At 35.9% G+C, this 20,613-nt stretch overlaps 1 protein-coding gene across 5 annotated transcripts in view; it reads left to right on the top strand.

Annotated features, from left to right (window-relative positions):
• The window catches only part of EXOC2 (exocyst complex component 2), a 286,884-nt gene that overhangs the window by 82,981 nt on the left and 183,290 nt on the right, over nucleotides 1-20,613 (top strand). For all 5 annotated transcript variants that reach the window (XM_059399325.1, XM_059399328.1, XM_059399324.1 and 2 more), the window contains one exon: nucleotides 13,803-13,883. In XM_059399325.1, the coding sequence (XP_059255308.1) occupies nucleotides 13,803-13,883 (81 nt within the window). The remainder of the gene's footprint in view (nucleotides 1-13,802; nucleotides 13,884-20,613) is intronic.

Here is a 20,613-nt window from a genome sequence, read left to right as displayed (position 1 = left end):
TAGTTCCTCAAGTATAGATCTTTTACCTCTTTGGTTAGGTTTATTCCAAGGTCTCTTATGGTTCTTAGTGCTGTAGTAAATGGAATCGATTCTCTAATTTCCCTTTCTGTATTTTCATTGTTCGTATATAAGAAGGCAACTGATTTCTGTACATTAATTTTGTGTCCTGCTATATTACTTAATTTCTGTATGAGTTCTAGTAGTTTGGGGTGGAGTCTTTTGGGTTTTCCATATAAAGTGTTATGTCATCTGTGAAGAGAGAGAGTTTGACTTCTTCTTTACCAATTTGAATTCTTTTTATTTCTTTTTGTTGTCTGATTGCTGTTGCTAGGACTTCTAGTGCTATGTTGAACAACAGTGGCAAGAGTAGACATCCTTATTGTGTTCCTGATCTCAAAGGGAAGGGTATCAGCTTTTCCCAACAGAGAATGATATTTACTGTGGGTTTTTCATAGACAGATTTTATGAAATTGAGGAATGTTCCCTCTGTCAGTGTACTTTAAAGTGTTTTGATTAGAAACGGATGCTGTATTTTGTCAAATGCTTTTTCTGCGTCAGTTGAGAGTACCATGTGGTTCTCTTTTCTCTCATTGATTTGTTCTATCACATTGATTGATTTGTGAATGTTGAACCATTTTGGCAACCCAAGGATAAATCCCACCTAGTCATGATGAATAATCTTTTTAATGTACTGTTGGATTCTATTAACTAGGATCATGTTGAGAATCTTGGCATAGATATTCATCAGGGATATTGATCTGCAATTCTCCTTTTTGACCAGGTCTTTGCCTAGTTTGTGGATCAGGGTAATGCTGGCTTCATAGAAAGAGTCTAGAAGCTTTCCTTCTGTTTCTATTTTTTGAAACAGCTTCAAGACAATGGTATTATTTCTTCTTTGAATGTTGGTAGAATTCTCTAGGGAATCCATCGGGTCCTTGGCTCTTGTTTTTTGGGAGGTTTTTTTTTTTTTTTTAAAGATTTTATTTTTTATTTATTTATTTGACAGACAGAGATCACAAGTAGGCAGAGAAGCAGGCGGAGAGAGAGGGGGAAGCAGGCTCCCTGCTGAGCAGAGAGCCTGATGCGGGGCTCCATCCCAGGACCCCAGGATCATGACCTGAGCCGAAGGCAGAGGCTTAACCCACTGAGCCACCCAGGCGCCCCTTTTGGGAGGTTTTTGATCACTGTTTCAATCTCATTACTAGGTACTGGTCTAATCAGGTTGTCAGTTTCTTTCAGTTTCAGCTTTGGAAGTTTATAGGTTTCCAGGAATGTGTCTATTCCTTCCAGGTTGCTTAACTTATTGGCATATAACTGTTGGTAAAAATTTCTGATGATTGTTTCTATTTCTTTGGTGTTAGTTGTGATCTTTCCCTTTTCTCTCATAATTTTAGTAATTTAGGTCGTCTCTCTCTTCTTTTGGATTACTTTGGCCAGTGGTTCATTGATCTTATTGATTCTTTTAAGAACCAGCTTCTAGTTTTATTGATGTGTTCTGCTGTATCTCTAGTTTCGAATTTATTGATATCTCCTCTAATCTTGTTTATTTCCCTTCTTGTGCGTGGAGTTGACTTAATTTGTTATTGATTTTCCAGTTCTTTAAGGTGTAAAGAGAGCTGGTATAGTCTGGATTTTTCAATTTTTTTGAGTGAGGCTTGGATGACTATGTATTTCCCCATTAGGACTGCTTTTGTTGTATCCCATAGGTTTTGAACCTATGTGTCTTCATTCTCATTGGGTTCCATGAATTATTTAAGTTCTTCTTTGATTTCCTGCTTGATACAAACATTCTTGAGCAGGTTTGTCCTTAGCTTGCAAGTGTTTGAATTCCTTCCAAACTTTTTCTTGTGGTTGAGTTCCAGTTTCAAAGTATTATGGTCTGAGAATATGCCGGGAATAATCTCAATCTTTTGGTATCGGTTGAGCCCTAATTTGTGACCCAGTATGTGGTCTATTCTGGAGAAAGTTCCATGGGCACTTGAGAATAATGAGTATTCTGTTGTTTTAGGGTGGAATGTTCTGTCTGTATCTATGAGGTCCATCTGGTCCAATGTGTCATTCAATGCTCTTGTTTCTTTATTGATTTTCTTCTTAGATGATCTATTACTGTGAGAGATGTGTAAAGATCCCCTACTATTAATATATTATACCAATATGACTAACAGTTGGCTTATGTAGTTGGCTGCTCCCATATTGGGTGCAATAATTACAATTGTTAGGTCTTCTTGGTGAATAGAACCTTTAAGAATGAGGTAGTGTCCCTCTATCTCTGACTATAGTCTTTAGTTTAAAATCTAATTTATCTGATAAAAGAATCGCTTCCCCACTTTCTTTTGAGGCCTGTTGGCATGAAAGATGCTTCTTCATCCCTTCACTTTCAGTCTGGATGTATCTTTAGGTTCCAAATGTATCCCTTGTAGGTAGCATATGGACCGCCCTTGTTGTTTTATCCAGTCTGCAACCCTGTGCCATTTTATGAGAGCGTTTAGGCCATTAACCTTGAGAGTGATTATTGAATGATATGTTTTAATTGACATCATGTTGCCTGTGAAGTCCTTGTCTATAGATTGTCTCTGTAAATTTCTGTTCTATGTCACTCACGGGTTCTTTTTTCTTTTATAGAACCCCCTTAATATTTCTTGTAGTGCCGGCTTGGTGGTCTTGCTGGTCTTGGAAGCTCTTTATCTCACCATCTATTCAGCCTTGTTTGATAAAGTATTCTTGGCTACATGTTTTTTTTTTTTTTTTTTTTCATTTCTTTTTTTTTTTTCATTCATTTCCTGAATATGTCTTGCCAGCCCTTTCTGGCTCACCAGGTTTCTGTGGACAGGTCTGACATTATTTTGATGGACTTACCTCTGTATGTAAGGAATCTCTTCTCCTTAGCTGCCCTTTGAACATTTTGTCTAAATTTATGGTTTGTGAATTTTGCAATCAAGTGTCTAGAGGTGTTTCTAGATTCGTTGATCTTGGGGGGTTAACTTTCTTCCTCTAGGACCCGAACACTTGTTCCATTCCTCAGATTGGGAAAATTTTCATCCAGGATTTGTTCAGCTTTATCTTCTAGTCTTTTCTCTTATTCCACCCCTTCAGAGATCCCGATAATTCTGACATTGGAACATTTCATTGCGTCACTTATTTCCCTAATTCTGTTTTCATGGCTTCTATGCTGCTTGTTCCAGGCCTTCTCCTCCTCCTTCTTCCTTATCAGTTGGTCCTCTAGATCACTAATTCTATCTTCTGCCTTGGTTACCCTAGCTGTTAGAGTATTTAGATTAGAGTGGATCTCACTGATAGCATTTTTTTTTTAAGATTTTATTTATTTATTTGACAGAGAGAAATCACAAGTAGATGGAGAGGCAGGCAGAGAGAGAGAGAGAGGGAAGCAGGCTCCCTGCTGAGCAGAGAGCCCGATGCGGGACTCAATCTCAGGACCCTGAGATCATGACCTGAGCCGAAGGCAGCGGCTTAACCCACTGAGCCACCCAGGCGCCCCTCACTGATAGCATTTTTAACTTCTGCCAGATTGGCTCTCACTTCCACCCTTAGAGATTCTATATTGTCACTAATGGTTTTCTCCAACGCAGCCTTTGCCTGGATAATTGTTACCCTGAATTCCCTTTCTGACATACTGTTTATGTCCGTATCCAATAGTTCTGATGGAGAGGGCCCATTCTCTGAATTTTTCCTCTGTTGGGTGTTCCTCCTCCTAGTCATTTTGGTGAGAGGTGGTTGAGGGGATGTATAGCTGAATATAGCTACCACGATCCACGCAAGGTTCACCCTTTCCTCTGATGTCTTCTGCCCTCGTAGAGATCCAGAAGTGTATAGTGTTACATCTCAGGCTGATTTTCTGGGTGTTCAGAGTGTTCTGGTAGATATTTAGCTCACTTTAGGTGACTGGTTGAAACAGGGTCTCCTACTTCTCCTTCATCTTGATGATGAATGATTTGTGCTCTGTATTTTTTGAAGGGTTGCTTTTCTTTCTTTGTACTTATTGGTGTTCTACATAATCAATGTCACTGTGTTTAAGAATAGAAACCTGAGCATATATAAACAGAGTTTAGCATTATCAAATAAATTATTAATTTGCTAGTAACTATGCAAATGATAACTGGACATATGTGATTAGCATTTCTCAGAAATTATTGTGATTAAAATTATTTCACTTAACAGAAATGCATGTTTAGCTTTTTCTGTTTTCTAACATGTGTTTTTGTATAAACATGTATTTATTTATGGTGTTAGTTTTATAAATGGCTTCAATCTTGGCAGATTTCAAGTTGGGTTTTTTTTTTTTTTAATTTTTAATTTTTTTTAAAATTTCTTTTCAGTGTACCAGAATTCATTGTTTATGCACCACATCCAGTGCTCCATGCAATACATGCCCTCCATAATACCCACCACCAGGCTCACCCAACTTCCCACCCCCTGCCCTTTCAAAACCCTCAGATTGTTTTTCAGAGTCCATAGTCTCTCATGGTTCACCTCTGCCTCCAATTTCCCTCAACTGCCTTCTCCTCTCCATCTCCCCTTGTCCTCCTTGTTATTTCTTATGCTCCACAAATAAGTGAAACCTATGATAATTGACTCTCTCTGCTTGACTTATTTCACTCAGCATAATCTATTACAGTCCCATCTATGTTGATACAAAAGTTGGGTATTCATCCTTTCTGATGGAGGCATAATATATTCCATAGTGTATATGGATAACATCGTCCTTATCCATTCATGTGTGAAGGGTATTTTGGTTCTTTCCACAGTTTGGCGACCATGGCCATTGGTGCTATGAACATAGGAGTACAGATGGCCCTTCTTTTCACGACATCTGTATCTTTGGGGTAAATACCCAGTAGTGCAATTGCAGGGTCATAGGGAAGCTCTATTTTTAATTTCTTGAGGAATCTCCACACTGTTCTCCAAAGTGGCTGCACCAAGTCGCATTCCCACCAACAGTGTAAGAGGGTTCCCCTTTCTCCACATCCTCTCCAACATGCATTGTTTCCTGTCTGGCTAATTTTGGCCATTCTAACTGATGTAAGGTGGTATCTCAATGTGGTGTTAATTTGAAGCTCCCTGATGGCTAGTATGATAAACATTTTTTCATGTGTCTGATTACCATTTGTATGTCTTCATTGGAGAAGTGTCTGTTCATGTCTTTTGCCCACAGAAGACATGCGTTACTTGTATCATTTATCATTTATCATTTATCTATCACATTTGCCCTACAAGATTATTCTGACCAACTGCTTAATCACATGAGCAGGTGACTCTATGGCATATAGAAAGTGATTTTAATAAATTCAAAAAGTTTAGACACACATATTTCATATTTCTATTTTTGATGTAGTGAAATGTGTATTACAAAAAACAGTAAATAGATAAATGATAAAGACTACTTGTAATCCCATTGTAGAGATAATGACAGTAACATTTTGATGTATTTCCTTTTGGTCTTTTTGTTGTTAGCTTATATGAGTACATATTACATAATTGGAGTTATAGTGTATATAGAGTTGTGTATGCTAGATACCTCCTTTATTCTTTAGAATATTCCTCTGGGTAATTATTTTAATATACTGTAGCATTTGATTTATTAGTAGTTCTTCAGAAACTCTTCTGCTTATTGTCTTAAGTGGAATTAATCTATATTTTTTTTTAAAATGCTTTTTTGGTCAAGTTTTGGTGTTTATGTTCTACAAAAGCACATGAATCTATATGTATATATATGTAGGTACTGTGTGATGGGTTAAGTAGGTTAGGAATTACAGGTTAGAAATCTGAAAAAGCTAATATTTTGAAACTGTCAGCTAGAATTATGTTATTAATATCTTTTCATACTTATTTCTTTGATGATTTTTAACATTGGTTGGTTTTTGTTTTACTGATCTCAAGCAGTGAGTCTAAAACAGCATATTTCCCTTAAGTATGTACTAAAGTATGATTTCTTCCAGATAAGGGCATTTACCTATATAACCACAATGCCATTATCACAACAAAAAAAGTTTCAGTAATTTTTCAATATCATCTAATTCCCATTTCATATTCAAATTTCCCCCAGCTACTCTCCAACTTTCTTAATTGTTGGTTTGTCTAAATCAAGATTCAGATAAGATCCAGCCTTTCATTTATTTTTTTTAAAGTATCTTAAGACTCTTTTAAAAACTGGAACAATCCCCTTACCTTTGCTGCCTTGACTTTTTTTTTTTTCCCCCATGCAGTTGATTTGTTGAAGAAATGGTCTTTGTCCTATAGGATATCCCATACTCTCTATTTGACTGATTACTTCCTCATGGTGTCATTTAATTTATTTTACTCTCCATTGTACTACTTGGACTTAACTATTTGGACATTAGATTAGATTTGGTTTTTGATCATGTGTAGTAGTGAGTACTTGTTGTTTCATTATATCAGAAGGCCTTTAGTGTCTGTGTGTTCCTTCTTTAGAGATACTATGATGGATCAAGTGGGTTCCAGTGGAATGGGTACTTGGTAGTTGCATGTGTATGTGTATGTATATTTTTTGAAAATATATTTTTTAATTTTTGAAATTTCTACTCTTTATGATCTGTTTATTTTGATTTGGTTTTCCCCTGAAATTTTCTATTTCATCAAGATTTTCATTTTTAGCATTATATTATTATTGTTAAATCATTTATAATGCATATTATATGCCCTTTTTATTATCAGTTCAATTTGTGTTCTACTTCCTTTATTTATATTGATTCTTTAGTGATGCCCTTTCTTGTGTTTTTAATATTTAAAAATTTAATTTCCCTCTTAGGTCTAGTAATTTGTACTGGATTTCATTTTTAAAGTTAGTGTCCAGTGTAACATGAAAAGAAATATATGTCAATCCATCTGTAACTGTGCCAAGATAAAAATGGGAAGGGAGGGCATGTTCTCATCAGGGCACACTGTTTGAAAGATTATCAATGCCTTATTACATTATTTAAATCTAGATTATTTATAGGAAACATGTCAGAGAAACCATCCACTTTGATTCTGCCAGTTTTTATTATATGTAAAACATGTTTCCTTTGTAACTTTTGGTGGCTTGGATTCTCTTGATATTGTTATGGTATTACAGTGTAATAATGATAGTTGTGAAATTAGGGGTAATTCCCAAGACCATGTACAAGTTTGATAATTTGTTAGAAGAAATCACAGAACTCACTAAAGGCTGTTTTTCTCACAGTGATGGTTTACTCTAGTGAAAAGATATAGACTAGAATCAGGCAAGAGAAAAGATGCATAGGGCATAGTGCAGAAAAGTTCTGTGCATGGAATGAAAGCTTCCTTCTCGAGTCATGGATGGAATTGATTTTCCTGGTATGATGTGAGACAGTGTACATGGAGTATTGCCATCCAGGGAATCCAAGCCTTGGTTTCCATAGTTTGTTTTTTTAAAGATTTTATTTATTTATTTGACAGACAGAGATCACAAGTAGGCAGAGAGAGAGGGGGAAGCAGGCTCCCCGCTGAGCAGAGAGCCCAGTGCGGGGCTCGATCCCAGGACCCTGAGATCATGACCTGAGCTGAAGGCAGAGGCTTAACCCACTGAGCCACCCAGGCGCCCCCAGTATCCATAGTTTTTAATGGATCTCTGTCACATAGACATAATTGACTGTTCCAGTGGCTGACCTCCATCTCTAGTCCCTCTGGAGGCTGAGCTGATGCTGAGTGACCCCGAGTCTTCACTATAAATCACATTGTTAGACTATCTGGCATGGCCCAAGGCCCCCATGTAAACAAAGACACTTTTATGAAGTAAGAATTCAAAGAGCTTAGTAGTAACCTCTCAAGGACCTAAGGGCAAAGGGCAGACAGACTCTTTTGGGGCAAGATTAAATTCTTTACTACACAATATCATTAATATTTCATACCCTTCCTTTTGCATGCATTTGCCTAATATATTCTACATCATATTCTTTTTAACCTTTAGCAATTGGATTTTGGGGGCACCTGGGTGGCTCAGTGGGTTAAGCCGCTGCCTTCGGCTCAGGTCATGATCTCAGGATCCTGGGATCGAGTCCCGCATCGGTCTCTCTGCTCAGCAGGGAGCCTGCTTCCCTCTCTCTCTCTCTGCCTGCCTCTCCAGCTACTTGTGATTTCTCTCTGTCAAATAAATACATAAAATCTTAAAAGAAAAGAAAAAAAAAAGAAATTGGATTTTGGCATCTCTCTGGTAAGCAACGTGGCAGGATTTTTGTATTTTTATGCCATTTTGAGAGTCTTTGCCTTTTAGTAGAAGAATTTAAGTTATGTATATTTATCAAACTGACATTTTTATCCTTTTGTTTTATTGTTGTATCATATTTTTTCAATTTCATTTTACTCTTTGTGCCATATAGACCATGTTGGTTATAAATCTTCCAGATTTGGAAGAAATGTTTTTATTTTTAAATTCTGTCATAGCTTGTCTTTGACTCCTGTTGTGTATGACAGTAGTTCAGGGCATCTTTATTTCTTAGGCTCTTTCCTTTTTTCTGATCTTAATTTAACCTGAAGTTAGCTACTATTTTATTTTACCTTTTCTTTTTCATGTTATTATTATGTTTTTAAGATTTATTTTTGTCTTTTGCATTTAATTTTATAACGTATTTACCATAGTTAATTAAAATTTACCATATATTCATATACGCTTAATAGGCTTTAATTTTTATTACCAGTCATTTTATATTTCATCTTTTCTATATTTGAATTTTTGTTTTGAGGAGTGGGGTATATGTTTTGTGCTAGAGCTTTTGAATTCTTGCATGTCTGGAAATGTCTCTTGCTTTCATACATGAACAACCTCTTGGCTATTAAGAGAATTGTTTTCTGAATTGATCCAGTGTCTTTTAGTGTTATAGAGAGAAATCCTAAGCCAGTGTAATTCTTTATTAAAATATTAAAGGAACTGTTTTCCTTTCTCCCTAAATGGTTTAAAGATATATTTGTTTCAACTTGAATTAAAAAAAAAAAAATGCCTTTTCAGGATATATTAGAATGTTGATCTTATCTTTACTCATTTTTCCCCTTGCTTGATAAACTTTTAGAATCTGTAGACTCATATCTTCAGTTTTTAATGCTTTGTTATATCAGATATCATTTATGGTTTATTTCTGAATAACCTTGTGTAAAAATGCTACTCCTTTCTTTCTGCTCTCTTGTGTGGTACCCAGCATTTTTTCTGTTTTCAGTACACTGCTAAGTTGCCCAGTATTTGTATGCCTCAACTAGTTTCCTTCTGTTTACTGCTATACTGGATGTTGGGAAGTGTGGTCTGTAAATGATTGGAAAGGGAAAGGAGTTGTTAGAGGTAAGAAAAATGGGAGAGAAGAGTTATAGTCCTGAAGATAAAAAATTAGATGTTTCATGTCAGAACTAGGCTCAATAGAGATGACAGAGTATAAATAAACACCATTCTGTGCTTTTTTGATATCATCTGTGTTCTCCTTGAAAGGACTGTTTCATTTGCATCCACGGGTGTTTTTCCATCCATCCTGGTCAGGTAGACAGTATGGCTTTTATGTATCTTTAAGTTTTTAAGCTATTGTCAGTTTGCTTTTTCCCTGTGTATATCCATAAATATTGTAATTAAAACTTGATAGGTATGCCTGATATAACTTATCTGCCAGTGTTGACCTCAGTGTGTTTATTGTAGTTATTACTTTACTATATCCTGCTAAAATATTCCCAGCAACTTGTGTTACTTTTCTTTGGCAGTCATTCTGCCATTCTTTTCATTCCTTTAAGTCTTGATAAGCCATAGTTTCTTATCATTTACTGTTCAAATGAGTTCTGGCAGGCCATGGTAATGTTTGTGGAGTTTTTCATATAATTAAAGGCTTTCTTCAGTTCCTCAGTGCCTTCTGATCATCACCTTTGTTTTGGTGATCATTTCCCTGACTGCTCCTTGAGCTTATCACTTGACTGATCTCATTCTTTTTATTGATGAGCCCAGCATTAATCACTTGCTTCTTTTAAGAACAATTATGGACCCAAATGGTATGAATTACTTTTACTTATGTTATACTAAAGAGTACCTGAGAAAAGAGACCAGAGCAGAGTAAATAACATATGTTGTTCAATGTACAATTGACCTTTTTTCTCATGTTACTTTTATTGCTGCTCCTTGAAGCATTGTAAGCCATAACTGATTTTTTGGCACATTCTGTTGTGTCTACTGATATATAAAGGTTTTACGCAGATGTGGTTATCAAGGATCCAATTCTCTAATAGAGAATCCTTTATACCCTTTAGTGTTTTATGTAATAGTTGTAATAAATTTGATTATTTATTGTTTTTTTTTCAACATAACTGAGGAAAGGATTCATAGGTTACCTAACCTATTTCAATGTAATTTATAAAATTTTGTCACTCTCATAAAAATTTGGTAGAATAAGAAGTAGGAATTAAATGTTTGAAAAGCTTTCTATAGATTTAAATTTTTTAAAAGATTTTATTTATTTATTTATTTATTTATTTGCGAAAGAGAGACAGAGAGAAAGAGAGTGCACAAGGAGGCAGAGTGGCAGGCAGAGGTGGAGAGAGAAACAGGCTCCCTGCCAAGCAAGGAGCCTGATGTGGGACTCGATCCCAGGACCCTGGGATCATGACCTGAGCTGAAGGCAGCAGCCTAACTGACTGAGCCATCCAGGTGTCCCCAGATTTAAATTTTTAAGACACCTTATTCTAACTCTTCTTTGTCTTCTATTTTAGTAAGTATTGTTTTCAGAGTTTAGCTTATAGGCCAAATTAGGCCATAGCCCATCTTTGTACAGTCCAGGAGCTAAAGATGGCTGTGTTTTTCAAGGTTTATTTGGGGAAGAAAAAAAAAAGAGAAGTAGAATATGTGATAGAGGCCCTATGTGGCCCACAAAGCCTAAAATATTTACTGTGTGGTTCTTTATAGAAATAGTTTTCTAGTCTCTGACCTAGTTTGAGTATTCCTGTCTCTTAGACTAGTAGTAATATATAATGGTTAGAGTATATGGATCACAGTGTACCTGACATAAATCCTTATAGACATTGCCTATACACACATGTCATTTCTTAGTGCCTCATTTAATAATGGCATTGTATAAATGTGTAGACAAATACTTTGAAATTTTTAATTGAAATCTGCAAATCTGATGTCCATATTTAATTAGAGATAAATAAAAATTTCAGTGAATCAACAGGCAGTCTTTCTATAATTCTGATTTTTCTTTAAATAGAACTTTTATATTCATACTTTTTTGGTTTCTTAAATACAATTTTATGGTGTTCAACTGCTTCACATATTTAAGTTTTAATAGATTAGAAACAATAACAAACCTGTGATCATGTACCCAGTTGCTTATTGAGTTTTACTATTTAAAAATGTTTTTAGAGAAAATAAAAGGTCAAGGAACCAGACATTTAGTTATTTGGTTTAATGTTCTGGAAAATAGGATTGCCTTTATCAGATCCCTGTGTCTCTTGGTCCTCATGCTTGGCTGACAGCTTGACAGTGACTCTGCTGTGGTGGAGATGGGTGGCAGGAAGCTGCTTTGTCAGCAAAAAAGAGCTGTAAACTGAGCTGAGGGGAGCTAGGCTTACCTCGTTTTGACCTGCTGATCAGTGATGGGCTTTGCCAGCAAGAGAAATGTGACTGCCTGATTTCCTTTAATGATTTTAACTTAGAAAGCAACATTTGAAGCAGGGCTCTATAAGATGCAATGTCTTATTGCCATGGAAGAAACTTAAACAATGCTCCCGTAATATGGAATGTGTGCCCCACGTTCTTTTGCAGCAAGATTGTCAGAAAATTACACCAGCATTTAAATGAATAGTTTGAGCAGTGTTTTTAGTTTAGCTTTTTTATATTTGGGCATTTTTATCTCCTCTCTTTAAAGATAGGGAAGCTATTTTCCATTTAATGTAACAAGTTCAAGTTAAATTTAATTTTGATATGTGGAAACATTTTATGTCACTATCACCAAATAATCCAAATTTGAAACATTAAACAAAAAGAACTTTTTTTTTTTTTTACTTGTGAGTCAACCAAGACAATTAAGAGTATACTGGCAGACTTTTTTTTCCCCCAAATGTATTTCTTTTTCTTTCTTTGATTGTGTTTCTCTAATAAAGAAGCTGTCTGTTTATAAATTTCAAACAAAATTTGAAATTGCTCTAAAAGAAAGGTATTAAAAAAGGGCAGGACTAAAATTAGAAAGTAATTATAAGAAGCAGAAATGTAGATGTTATTATGCATTGAGAATATTTTTATAGTGCATTTGAGCACTGACTTTTACCCAGGATTTTCTAATCAGTGAGTCAAAGGGAACAAAATTGTGATTGATTAAGGAGGGCATGTTTTGGATGGAGCACTGGGTGTTATATGCAAACAATTAATTATGGAACACTATATCAAATACTAATGATGTGTACGTAATAAAGTAAAAACAAATTTTTCTTTTTGCTTAAGCAGACCACACCCCCCACCCCCGAATAAATCTACCACTCATGACTGATGGGTTGATGCAGAACCTGTAAAATCCTTTTAAGAAGAGTTTGACATTCTTTTTGAATGTTGGAGAATAGCTGTATCAGAGTGACGTTAATTTCATTGTACTGGCTGTAAAGCCATGGAGTTATATACATCTTATGTTTGAAATTGTGCTAAACAAAGTTATGTGAAACAATAAAATCCTGGGTGTTTAGCAGCCATTATTTTAGAGAGAGGTATCATTTGCAACTGAATGCAGTTCCCAACTAACATAATAAGTATATTATTTTCATTCTACAGATGTGAAAAACAGGCTTAGCCAAGTTAAGTTGCTTGCCTATGCAATACAGGCAATATAGGGTGAAGTTTTTTGTTCTGGGATCAGACAGCGTGAGTTCAAATTTGGGATTTGGCTTTGTGATATTGGTCAACTTGTTTAATTGCCCTCAGCCATGGATTTCTTCTCTTGAAATAGAAATAATATTAGAACATACATCATTGACTTCTTACCAGATGAGCAATATGCATTAGAAATTTATCATTGTGCTTAATTTATGGTCATGGCTCAATTAATGTTTGCTTTGCTAGTTTTTTTATTTTTATTATGTCAGAATTTTGAATTTGAAATTATATTTGGTCATTTCATTTTGAAAATTTTCTTAGTGCTTCACTTAGATAAGTCTGATTTGCCCTGTTTAAAACCTACTCTACAGTAGGTAAAACATTTTTTAAATATAAATTTTTAAATGATTTTTAAATAATGTTTATCAGAACCATGCAGACATGGCAATAATAACAAAAACTCCAATATGATTTGTATATCCACAAATTGATATATTGGTAGATGTTACCAGATAGTTCTTGTGAACTTCCAGGGAAATAATAAAAGAAATGGAGAGAACATGAATAGTATGTATTTTGCCATGTTGTGTCCAAGGCTGAAATGGAATATTTTGAAGATGGTATACTTCAAATACTAGTACTTCTCTTTTGCAGATGGTGAAACTGAGAAATAAAAATGACTTTCCTATAGCCAAATATCAAAGATATTAGTTACATACGTCTCACTTTTATTTTCTTTTTTAGTTTAACTGTTCTTAACCACTCAACCTTGATGCTCAGATGATCGAGTATATGTATTATTGTACTATTTTAATAGTACTAAACTATGAGTAACATAGACTGGTGTCTCCTGCTTACTTTGCATAGTTTTTGCATGTTTGTGCTTCTTTCCAGCAGTGAAAATAATATGACCATTTTTTAAAGTTGTTTAAAAATGTCATTTTGATGTAATGTCTTTCCACCCACTAAAATAGCACACACTTTAACTAGATGTTTTTTCTAGCTATCCATCAGAAACTAGAAGCAGATGGAACAGAAAAAGTAGAAGGATCCATGACGCAAAAACTGGAGAATGTTCTGAACAGTAAGTTTTGTCCTACTACCCAAAACTATTTATGGACTTTATAATAAGCTTTAATATAGTTCTTGGAATTGGTTTCACAGAACAGGCAGTGAGTTGCATTTTAATATTTATTTCTAAATAGTAATGATTTAATAAATATAAATGGGGAATAAAAACATTGAAAATGAACATTCTGTTTTGTTTGCATTTTATTTATAAGAAATCATAATTTAAAAAATAAGCCCGAATGCTTCTAAGAAGTAAAACTTGCTACTGTAAAAGAGACTGGTATGTAAGTAACATTATCAAAGAGAGAAAAGTGCTGAAGCAATAGCCAGGATTGCCATTGACCAGAACCCTGAAACTTATCTTCATATATCTAACAGTTTTAAAGCAAATATTATCAGCTCCTGGAATGACAGATACTTACATGTCATTGATTTATCTATATCATGTCTTTTTCCAAAGTGAATTTATAGCAGCTTCATCTTTAAGAGTATTACTAACTGTGAGAAATTTTGTAAAAATTGTATGTCAATAAAACCTGATATATACAAAGTTTTGGGTCCCACCCACTTGCCTTATATTCTTTTTTTTTTCCTCCTGACATTCTAGTTCTCAGCTACTGATCCTAATGATCTGGAAGAAACTCATCAGATGAATCAATTTCTCTTTTAATATTAGCAGCTTAAAATAACATTATCCTCTTTCACTCATATAGTAAACATCTGATAGAGAGCAGCAGTCCCCAGGGGAATCTCCCTGTTTTTAAGTTTATGTATAGCAAATGATTTCCCCATGAAATAGGGTTAAGAATAGCTAAAACATTTAAAAACCCTCACATCAGGTATTTAGTGATCTGTGAATGAAGGATTGTGATATTTAGTTTCAGACTACTAGCTTAATTTATTCCTTTGGTAACTTCCTGAACTTTTTTTTTTTGGGGGGGTAAATGTCTGTTTTTAAACCCCTGGGATCCCTAATAAAACATTTGCTGGAAAGAAGCTTTAATTTGATGTGGACTTCCTTTGCTAGAATTTGAGTACTTTGATTTCATCCTAAATTTATGAGTTTATTAGCACTTTAATCTTCCCTCTGGTGGTTGTGGTGGTGGGTTGTTATTATTTTGCCTTGAGATTTTGCCTTGTTTTCTGAGAACCAAGTCAGCAGTTTAAATAAAATTAATATATTCTGAACTCAACTCAAATAAACATTTACTAAAGCTATTTCTATATTAATATAGCCAGACATTTTAAGGTCTTAGGTATTTCTACTCAGGCATACTATTTTCAGTGGAGTACTTGTCATCAAATCATGGTATCTGTAAAAAATGATATTTAGTAACTTTAAAAAGAGTGATTTATAAAAACAAGCTGATATTGTAATTAAATTGTTATATCAGTAAGAGAAAATAGACACTAAGGTTTGGAAAAAATTAAGATCTGTTTCATGTGTTAGGTTTAGCATAGTGTGTGAACATAATTTTTTTTTCTTCTAAGGAGCACTTTAGGAAATCCTCCCTTGGGATTTGCAGTATAAAATTTTAAGGGAAATTATTTTACTTCTGTTCTTCATAACCACAAACTTTATTTAGAAATGTGTCATATTAACTTTATTGAAGTTTACTATTCTTCAGTAAATTTGGGCTAAATTAGTCATTTCTTTATGAGACTCCACTTCAGGATTTTCTGGTGTAAAGATTTTTCTTAAAATCTATTCTTTTTTATAACACTTTCTTTTTCTGGAAACATTCTCTTTTTTAATGCCAATTTAAGTCAGATTTTATTTTATTTATTTTTTATTATGTTATGGTAGTCACCATACAATAGTACATCATTAGGTTTTGATGTAGTGTTCCATGATTCATTGTTTGTATATAACACCCAGTGCTCCATGCAATACATACCCTCCTTCATACCCATCACCTGTCTAACCCATCCCCTCACCACCCTCCCCTCTAAAACCCTCAGTTTGTTTGCTGGAGTCCATAGTCTATCATGGTTCATCTCCCCTTCCAAATCCCCCACTTCATTTTTCCCTTCCTTCTCCTAATGTCCTCCATTCCTTAGGTTCCCCAAATAAGTGAAACCGTATGATAATTGACTTTCTCTAGAGAGCTTGACTTATTTCACTTAGCATAAACTTCTGGAAACATTTTTTATGAACTTGATGTTGATGTTTGCTATCTTAGGATGAGGTTTTGCTAATTCAGGTCAACATGACAAACATTTATTTAATTGTGTAAAAGTACCATGTTTGGTTCAGTGTGAGATACAGAGATGGAAGACATATGGCCCATGCCCTGTACACATATCCTTTGTCCAGGTCAGTATATCATAGTTTGTAAGCTGGAGAATCAGGGAAAAAAAAAAATTATAGAGGGGCACCTAGTGGCTCAGTTGGTTAAGTGTCGGACTCTTGGTTTCAGCTCAGGTCATGATCTCAGGGTCTTGAAATTGAGTCCCACATCAGGCTCTGCACTCAGCATGGAGCCTGCTTAAGATTCTCTCTCTTCTCTCCCTCTGCCCCTCCCACTCAAGCTCATGTGCATGCTCTCTCTCTCAAAAAAATTACAGAAGTACTATGGAAAATTTAATGTCTTTTCTTTTGGAAAGGAAGGAAAGAATAGATGAGTTTGAATGTAGTTTAGTTTGCTTAGATTATTATTAATGCATTAATCTTATATATAATTATATACCAATTTGTATGTTTTTCCTGAGTTATTTTAAATGAAAGTTTTTAAAGGGCAAACTTTTTTACTTTAAGGTTTTTAGAAACTTAAAGTAAAAAAGGGTAATGTCGACTCTAAGAAACTTAGTCCATTTTATTCAAAATATATCAATATTGATGCCATTCATTGAATTTTTTTCATTTTCCTCGATATATGTTTTTTATATTTGCCTTTGAACCTAATAATTCCTTCTTGATTTCAAGCCAGGGATGAAGGGATGACTATTAATTTATATCAAATTCACATATCCAACTCTATGTCCTTACCTATTCCAGGAGTATAGAATAGTGCTCTTCAATAGAGGTTTTGGGATTATAGTTATTGAGCACTTAAATTGTAACTATATTGCTGAGGAATTGATTTTTTAAATTTTTAAAATTTTTATTTAATTTTAATAAATTTAACTTTAAATTGAAATAGCCATATGTGGCTAGTAATGGCATATTAGATAGTGTAGGTATAGACAATAAGTATTTATAGTAGCAGCTGTGGTGGTTAATAGTTAAAACTTCTGGAGTGCTCACTGAGGGTCAGGTATGGCTTCAGACATTCTCTATGTATTTAGTTCTCTCTGGGGCTTGTGCTGTCATACCTATTTTTTTTTTTTTTTTTTTTAAGTAGACTCCTACCCAGTGTGGAGCCTAATGGGGTCCTTAACTCACAAACCTGAGATCAAGACCCAAGCTGAAATCAAGAGGTAGGCACTTAACCAACTGAGCTACCCAGGCAACCCTGTTATTTCCATTTTATTGATGAAAAAACTGAAGCCCAGGAAGATTAAATGTGTTATCTAAAGTCATATAAGTAGTAAGTGGCAGAGCTGGGATTTATATCTAGAAACCTAGCTTCAAATCTGTACTTAAAACTACCAACAGAGCTTGCTGTGCATTGTTTTGATAGGCATGAATTTCAATCACCACAGTTTGGTTAGATACACTTGTCCCTCAGCAACACAATTGAGATTTTAATTATCACAGTGTATTTGTCAAAATTGCATAAAGTACAAACGTGGTTGCTAGTTGTTCAGTCCACAGGTCACTCCATAAATAAGAGATGTTAGAGATGATCAGTGAGCACTTAACCTCTTTTCCTTCAGAGTCTCTGTGACTGGTCACTATACATATATTCACACACAGACAACAAAGCATATAGTTGTGTGGACTCCTTGTCCCCCAGACATAAACTCATATAGCTTTTTATACAAATGAATAATCAAAAGAGAGGATTGACCCACAAAGATGAAAGCACATTAAAAAAAAAAAAGTGGTAACAGTGTAAGTGAAATTCAAGTCTACCATAACTGGAGTTACAGAAGAAGCAGCTGTAGGCACTGCTGCTGTTCAGGAGACTCAAGCTGTGCAGCCAGAGGAACTGGATAAATGTGAATTTATTAATGGAAATGAGGAAGGTATGAAGAAAAGAATAAGACATTGTAGGGAAAGTGATGCTTAAAGGAGTGCTCAGAGGCAATCAATGACATTCAGAGTGCAAATGATAAGTTTAGAAAGGAGAATGATAATTTATCAAAGTATAGAAAAGATGCTTGATACATATTGTAAATATTATGATGAATAAAGCAAGCAATCTTGTTTTTGTTTTTACAAAGAAATAGAACAGTTTTATTTTCAGTGTTTCTAATATTTTAAATCATAGATTACTAAGTAAATACTGGTTTTACTGTTTTTTTTTTTTCATTTTCTTATTCATTAAGACCAACAGTAAGCATGTTTTTAATGGTGCAACAATTTTTATAAGTCACAGAACAATCATAATTTCTCCATTACTTAAGATTGTTTGCTTGGTTTCAGCTTGCATGGCCGTTTATGTGGTTCTGAACACTGTGCCGAAAGGGGCTTGTACTATACTGTACCACCTCTCTAAGTAGAAGGAATACTGGATGCTGATTCAAAGGCTTATTTTTAGTCCTTGCTCTGTAAGCCTTTATTGAGCATGTGTCAGTTCCATCCCAAGGTTATAAAGGTAGTAGTTATGCATTATTCCTAAAGCTTATAGTCTAATGGAGAACACAGATAAGCAGGTGATTAAATTATGGTGTGATAATTGTCTGCCACTGATAATCATGGGGTTCATCTGGAGCCTACACAGGATGTATCTCATTGAAAAGTAGAGTGAAAGACTCTCAGGACAGGGTCATGTGAGCCTTCAAAGGTGAGGAGATAGTATCTAGGCAAGTGGAGGTTAGCATGTGGACAAGCCAACTGGATACAGGTGTCCCAGACAGGGAAAGCCACATGAGGAGGAAGCCCCTGACTTCAGGAGAGGAGACCTCCTGCAGTCGAGGAACCAGGATCCAGTATTGTAATATGGAAGTGTGAGATGTAGGACTGTGAGGTAGATGGGGGTCTGCTTAGGATAAGCTTTCTTTCAAATTCTAGTGTAGTAGAATTTGTATTTATTTTGAAGACTGTTGGTGACCCATTTAGGAATTTTAAATAAAGAAGTGACATTACGAACTTTTTAAAGAATATTCTGCCATCTGTGGAAAGACATCAACAGATGAATGGATAAAGAAGCTGTGGTATAGGGTTAGGGTTAGGGTATGGTGTAGGTATACAACGGAGTACTATGCAGCCATCAGAAAACCAAAATCTTGCCATTTGCTACAATGTGGATGGAACTAGAGGGTATTACCCTAAGTGAAGTAAGTCAGTCAGAGAAAGATAATTATATGATCTCATTGATATGAGGAATTTGAGAAACAAGACAAAGGATCATAGGGGAAGGGAGGGAAAAATGAAACAAAATAAAACCAGAGAGGGAGACAAACCATAAGAGATTCAATCTAAGGAAACAAACTGAGGGTTGCTGGAGGGGCGGGGGTGGAAGGGATGGGGTGACTGGGTGATGGACATTGGGGAGGTGTGTGATTTGGTGAGTGCTGTGAATTGTGTAAGACTGATGAATCAGGAGGGAGTCAAGATGGCGGAGAAGTAGCAAGCTGAGACTGCTTCAGCTAGCCGGAGATCAGCTAGATAGCTTATCTAAAGATTGCAAACACCTGAAAATCCATCGGCAGATCGAAGAGAAGAAGAACAGCAATTCTGGAAACAGAAAATCAACCACTTTCTGAAAGGTAGGACCGGCGGAGAAGTGAATCCAAAGCGACGGGAAGATAGACCCCGGGGGGAGGGGCCGGCTCCCGGCAAGCGGCGGAGCAACCGCGCACAAAATCAGGACTTTTAAAAGTCTGTTCCGCTGAGGGACATCGCTCCAGAGGCTAAACCGGGGCGAAGCCCACGCGGGGTCAGCGTGGCCTCAGGTCCCGCAGGGTCACAGAAGGATCGGGGGTGTCTGAGTGTCGCAGAGCTTGCGGGTATTGGAACGGGAAAGCCGGCTACAGAGACAGAGCCGACAGTAAGCTCGCAGCTCGGGGTTACCTTGAACCGGTCGCAGGCTCAGTGAGCTCGGAGCGCGGCCGGAGGTCAGGCAGACGGGAGTAACTGGGCGCTGTTCTCTGAGGGCGCACTGAGGAGTGGGGCCCTGGGCTCTCGGCTCCTCCGGGCCGGAGACCAGGAGGCCGCCATTTGTATTCCCGTCCTCTGGAACTCTACGGAAAGCGCTCAGGGAACAAAAGCTACTGAAAGCAAACCCGAGCCGATTACTCACCCCGGCCCAGGGTAAGGGCGGTGTAATTCCGCCTGGGGCAAAGACACTTGAGAATCACTACAACAGGCCCCTCCCCCAGAAGATCAACAAGAAATCCAGCCGAGACCAAGTTCACCTACCAAGGAGTGCGGTTTCAATACCAAGGAGAGCAGCAGAATTCCAGAGGAGGAGAAAGCCAAGCACGGAACTCATGGCTTTTTTCCTGTGATTTTTTTTAGTCTTGCAGTTAATTTAATTTTTTCTTTTTCATTTTTTTTTTCTCGCCTTCGGGTAAAATTTTTTTTTTAACTGTTACCTTTTTCTTTTTTAACGATTTTTTACTAGTTTATCTAATATATATATATATATATATATATATATTTTTACATTTTTCTTAGGTGTTTTCTTTTTTTA

The sequence above is a fragment of the Mustela nigripes genome, chromosome 5 (assembly GCF_022355385.1).
Source record: "Mustela nigripes isolate SB6536 chromosome 5, MUSNIG.SB6536, whole genome shotgun sequence".
In the NCBI taxonomy this organism is placed as follows: Eukaryota; Metazoa; Chordata; class Mammalia; order Carnivora; family Mustelidae; genus Mustela; species Mustela nigripes.
Note: the sequence above shows the minus strand (reverse complement) of the source record. Positions and strands in the feature narration are given on the sequence as shown.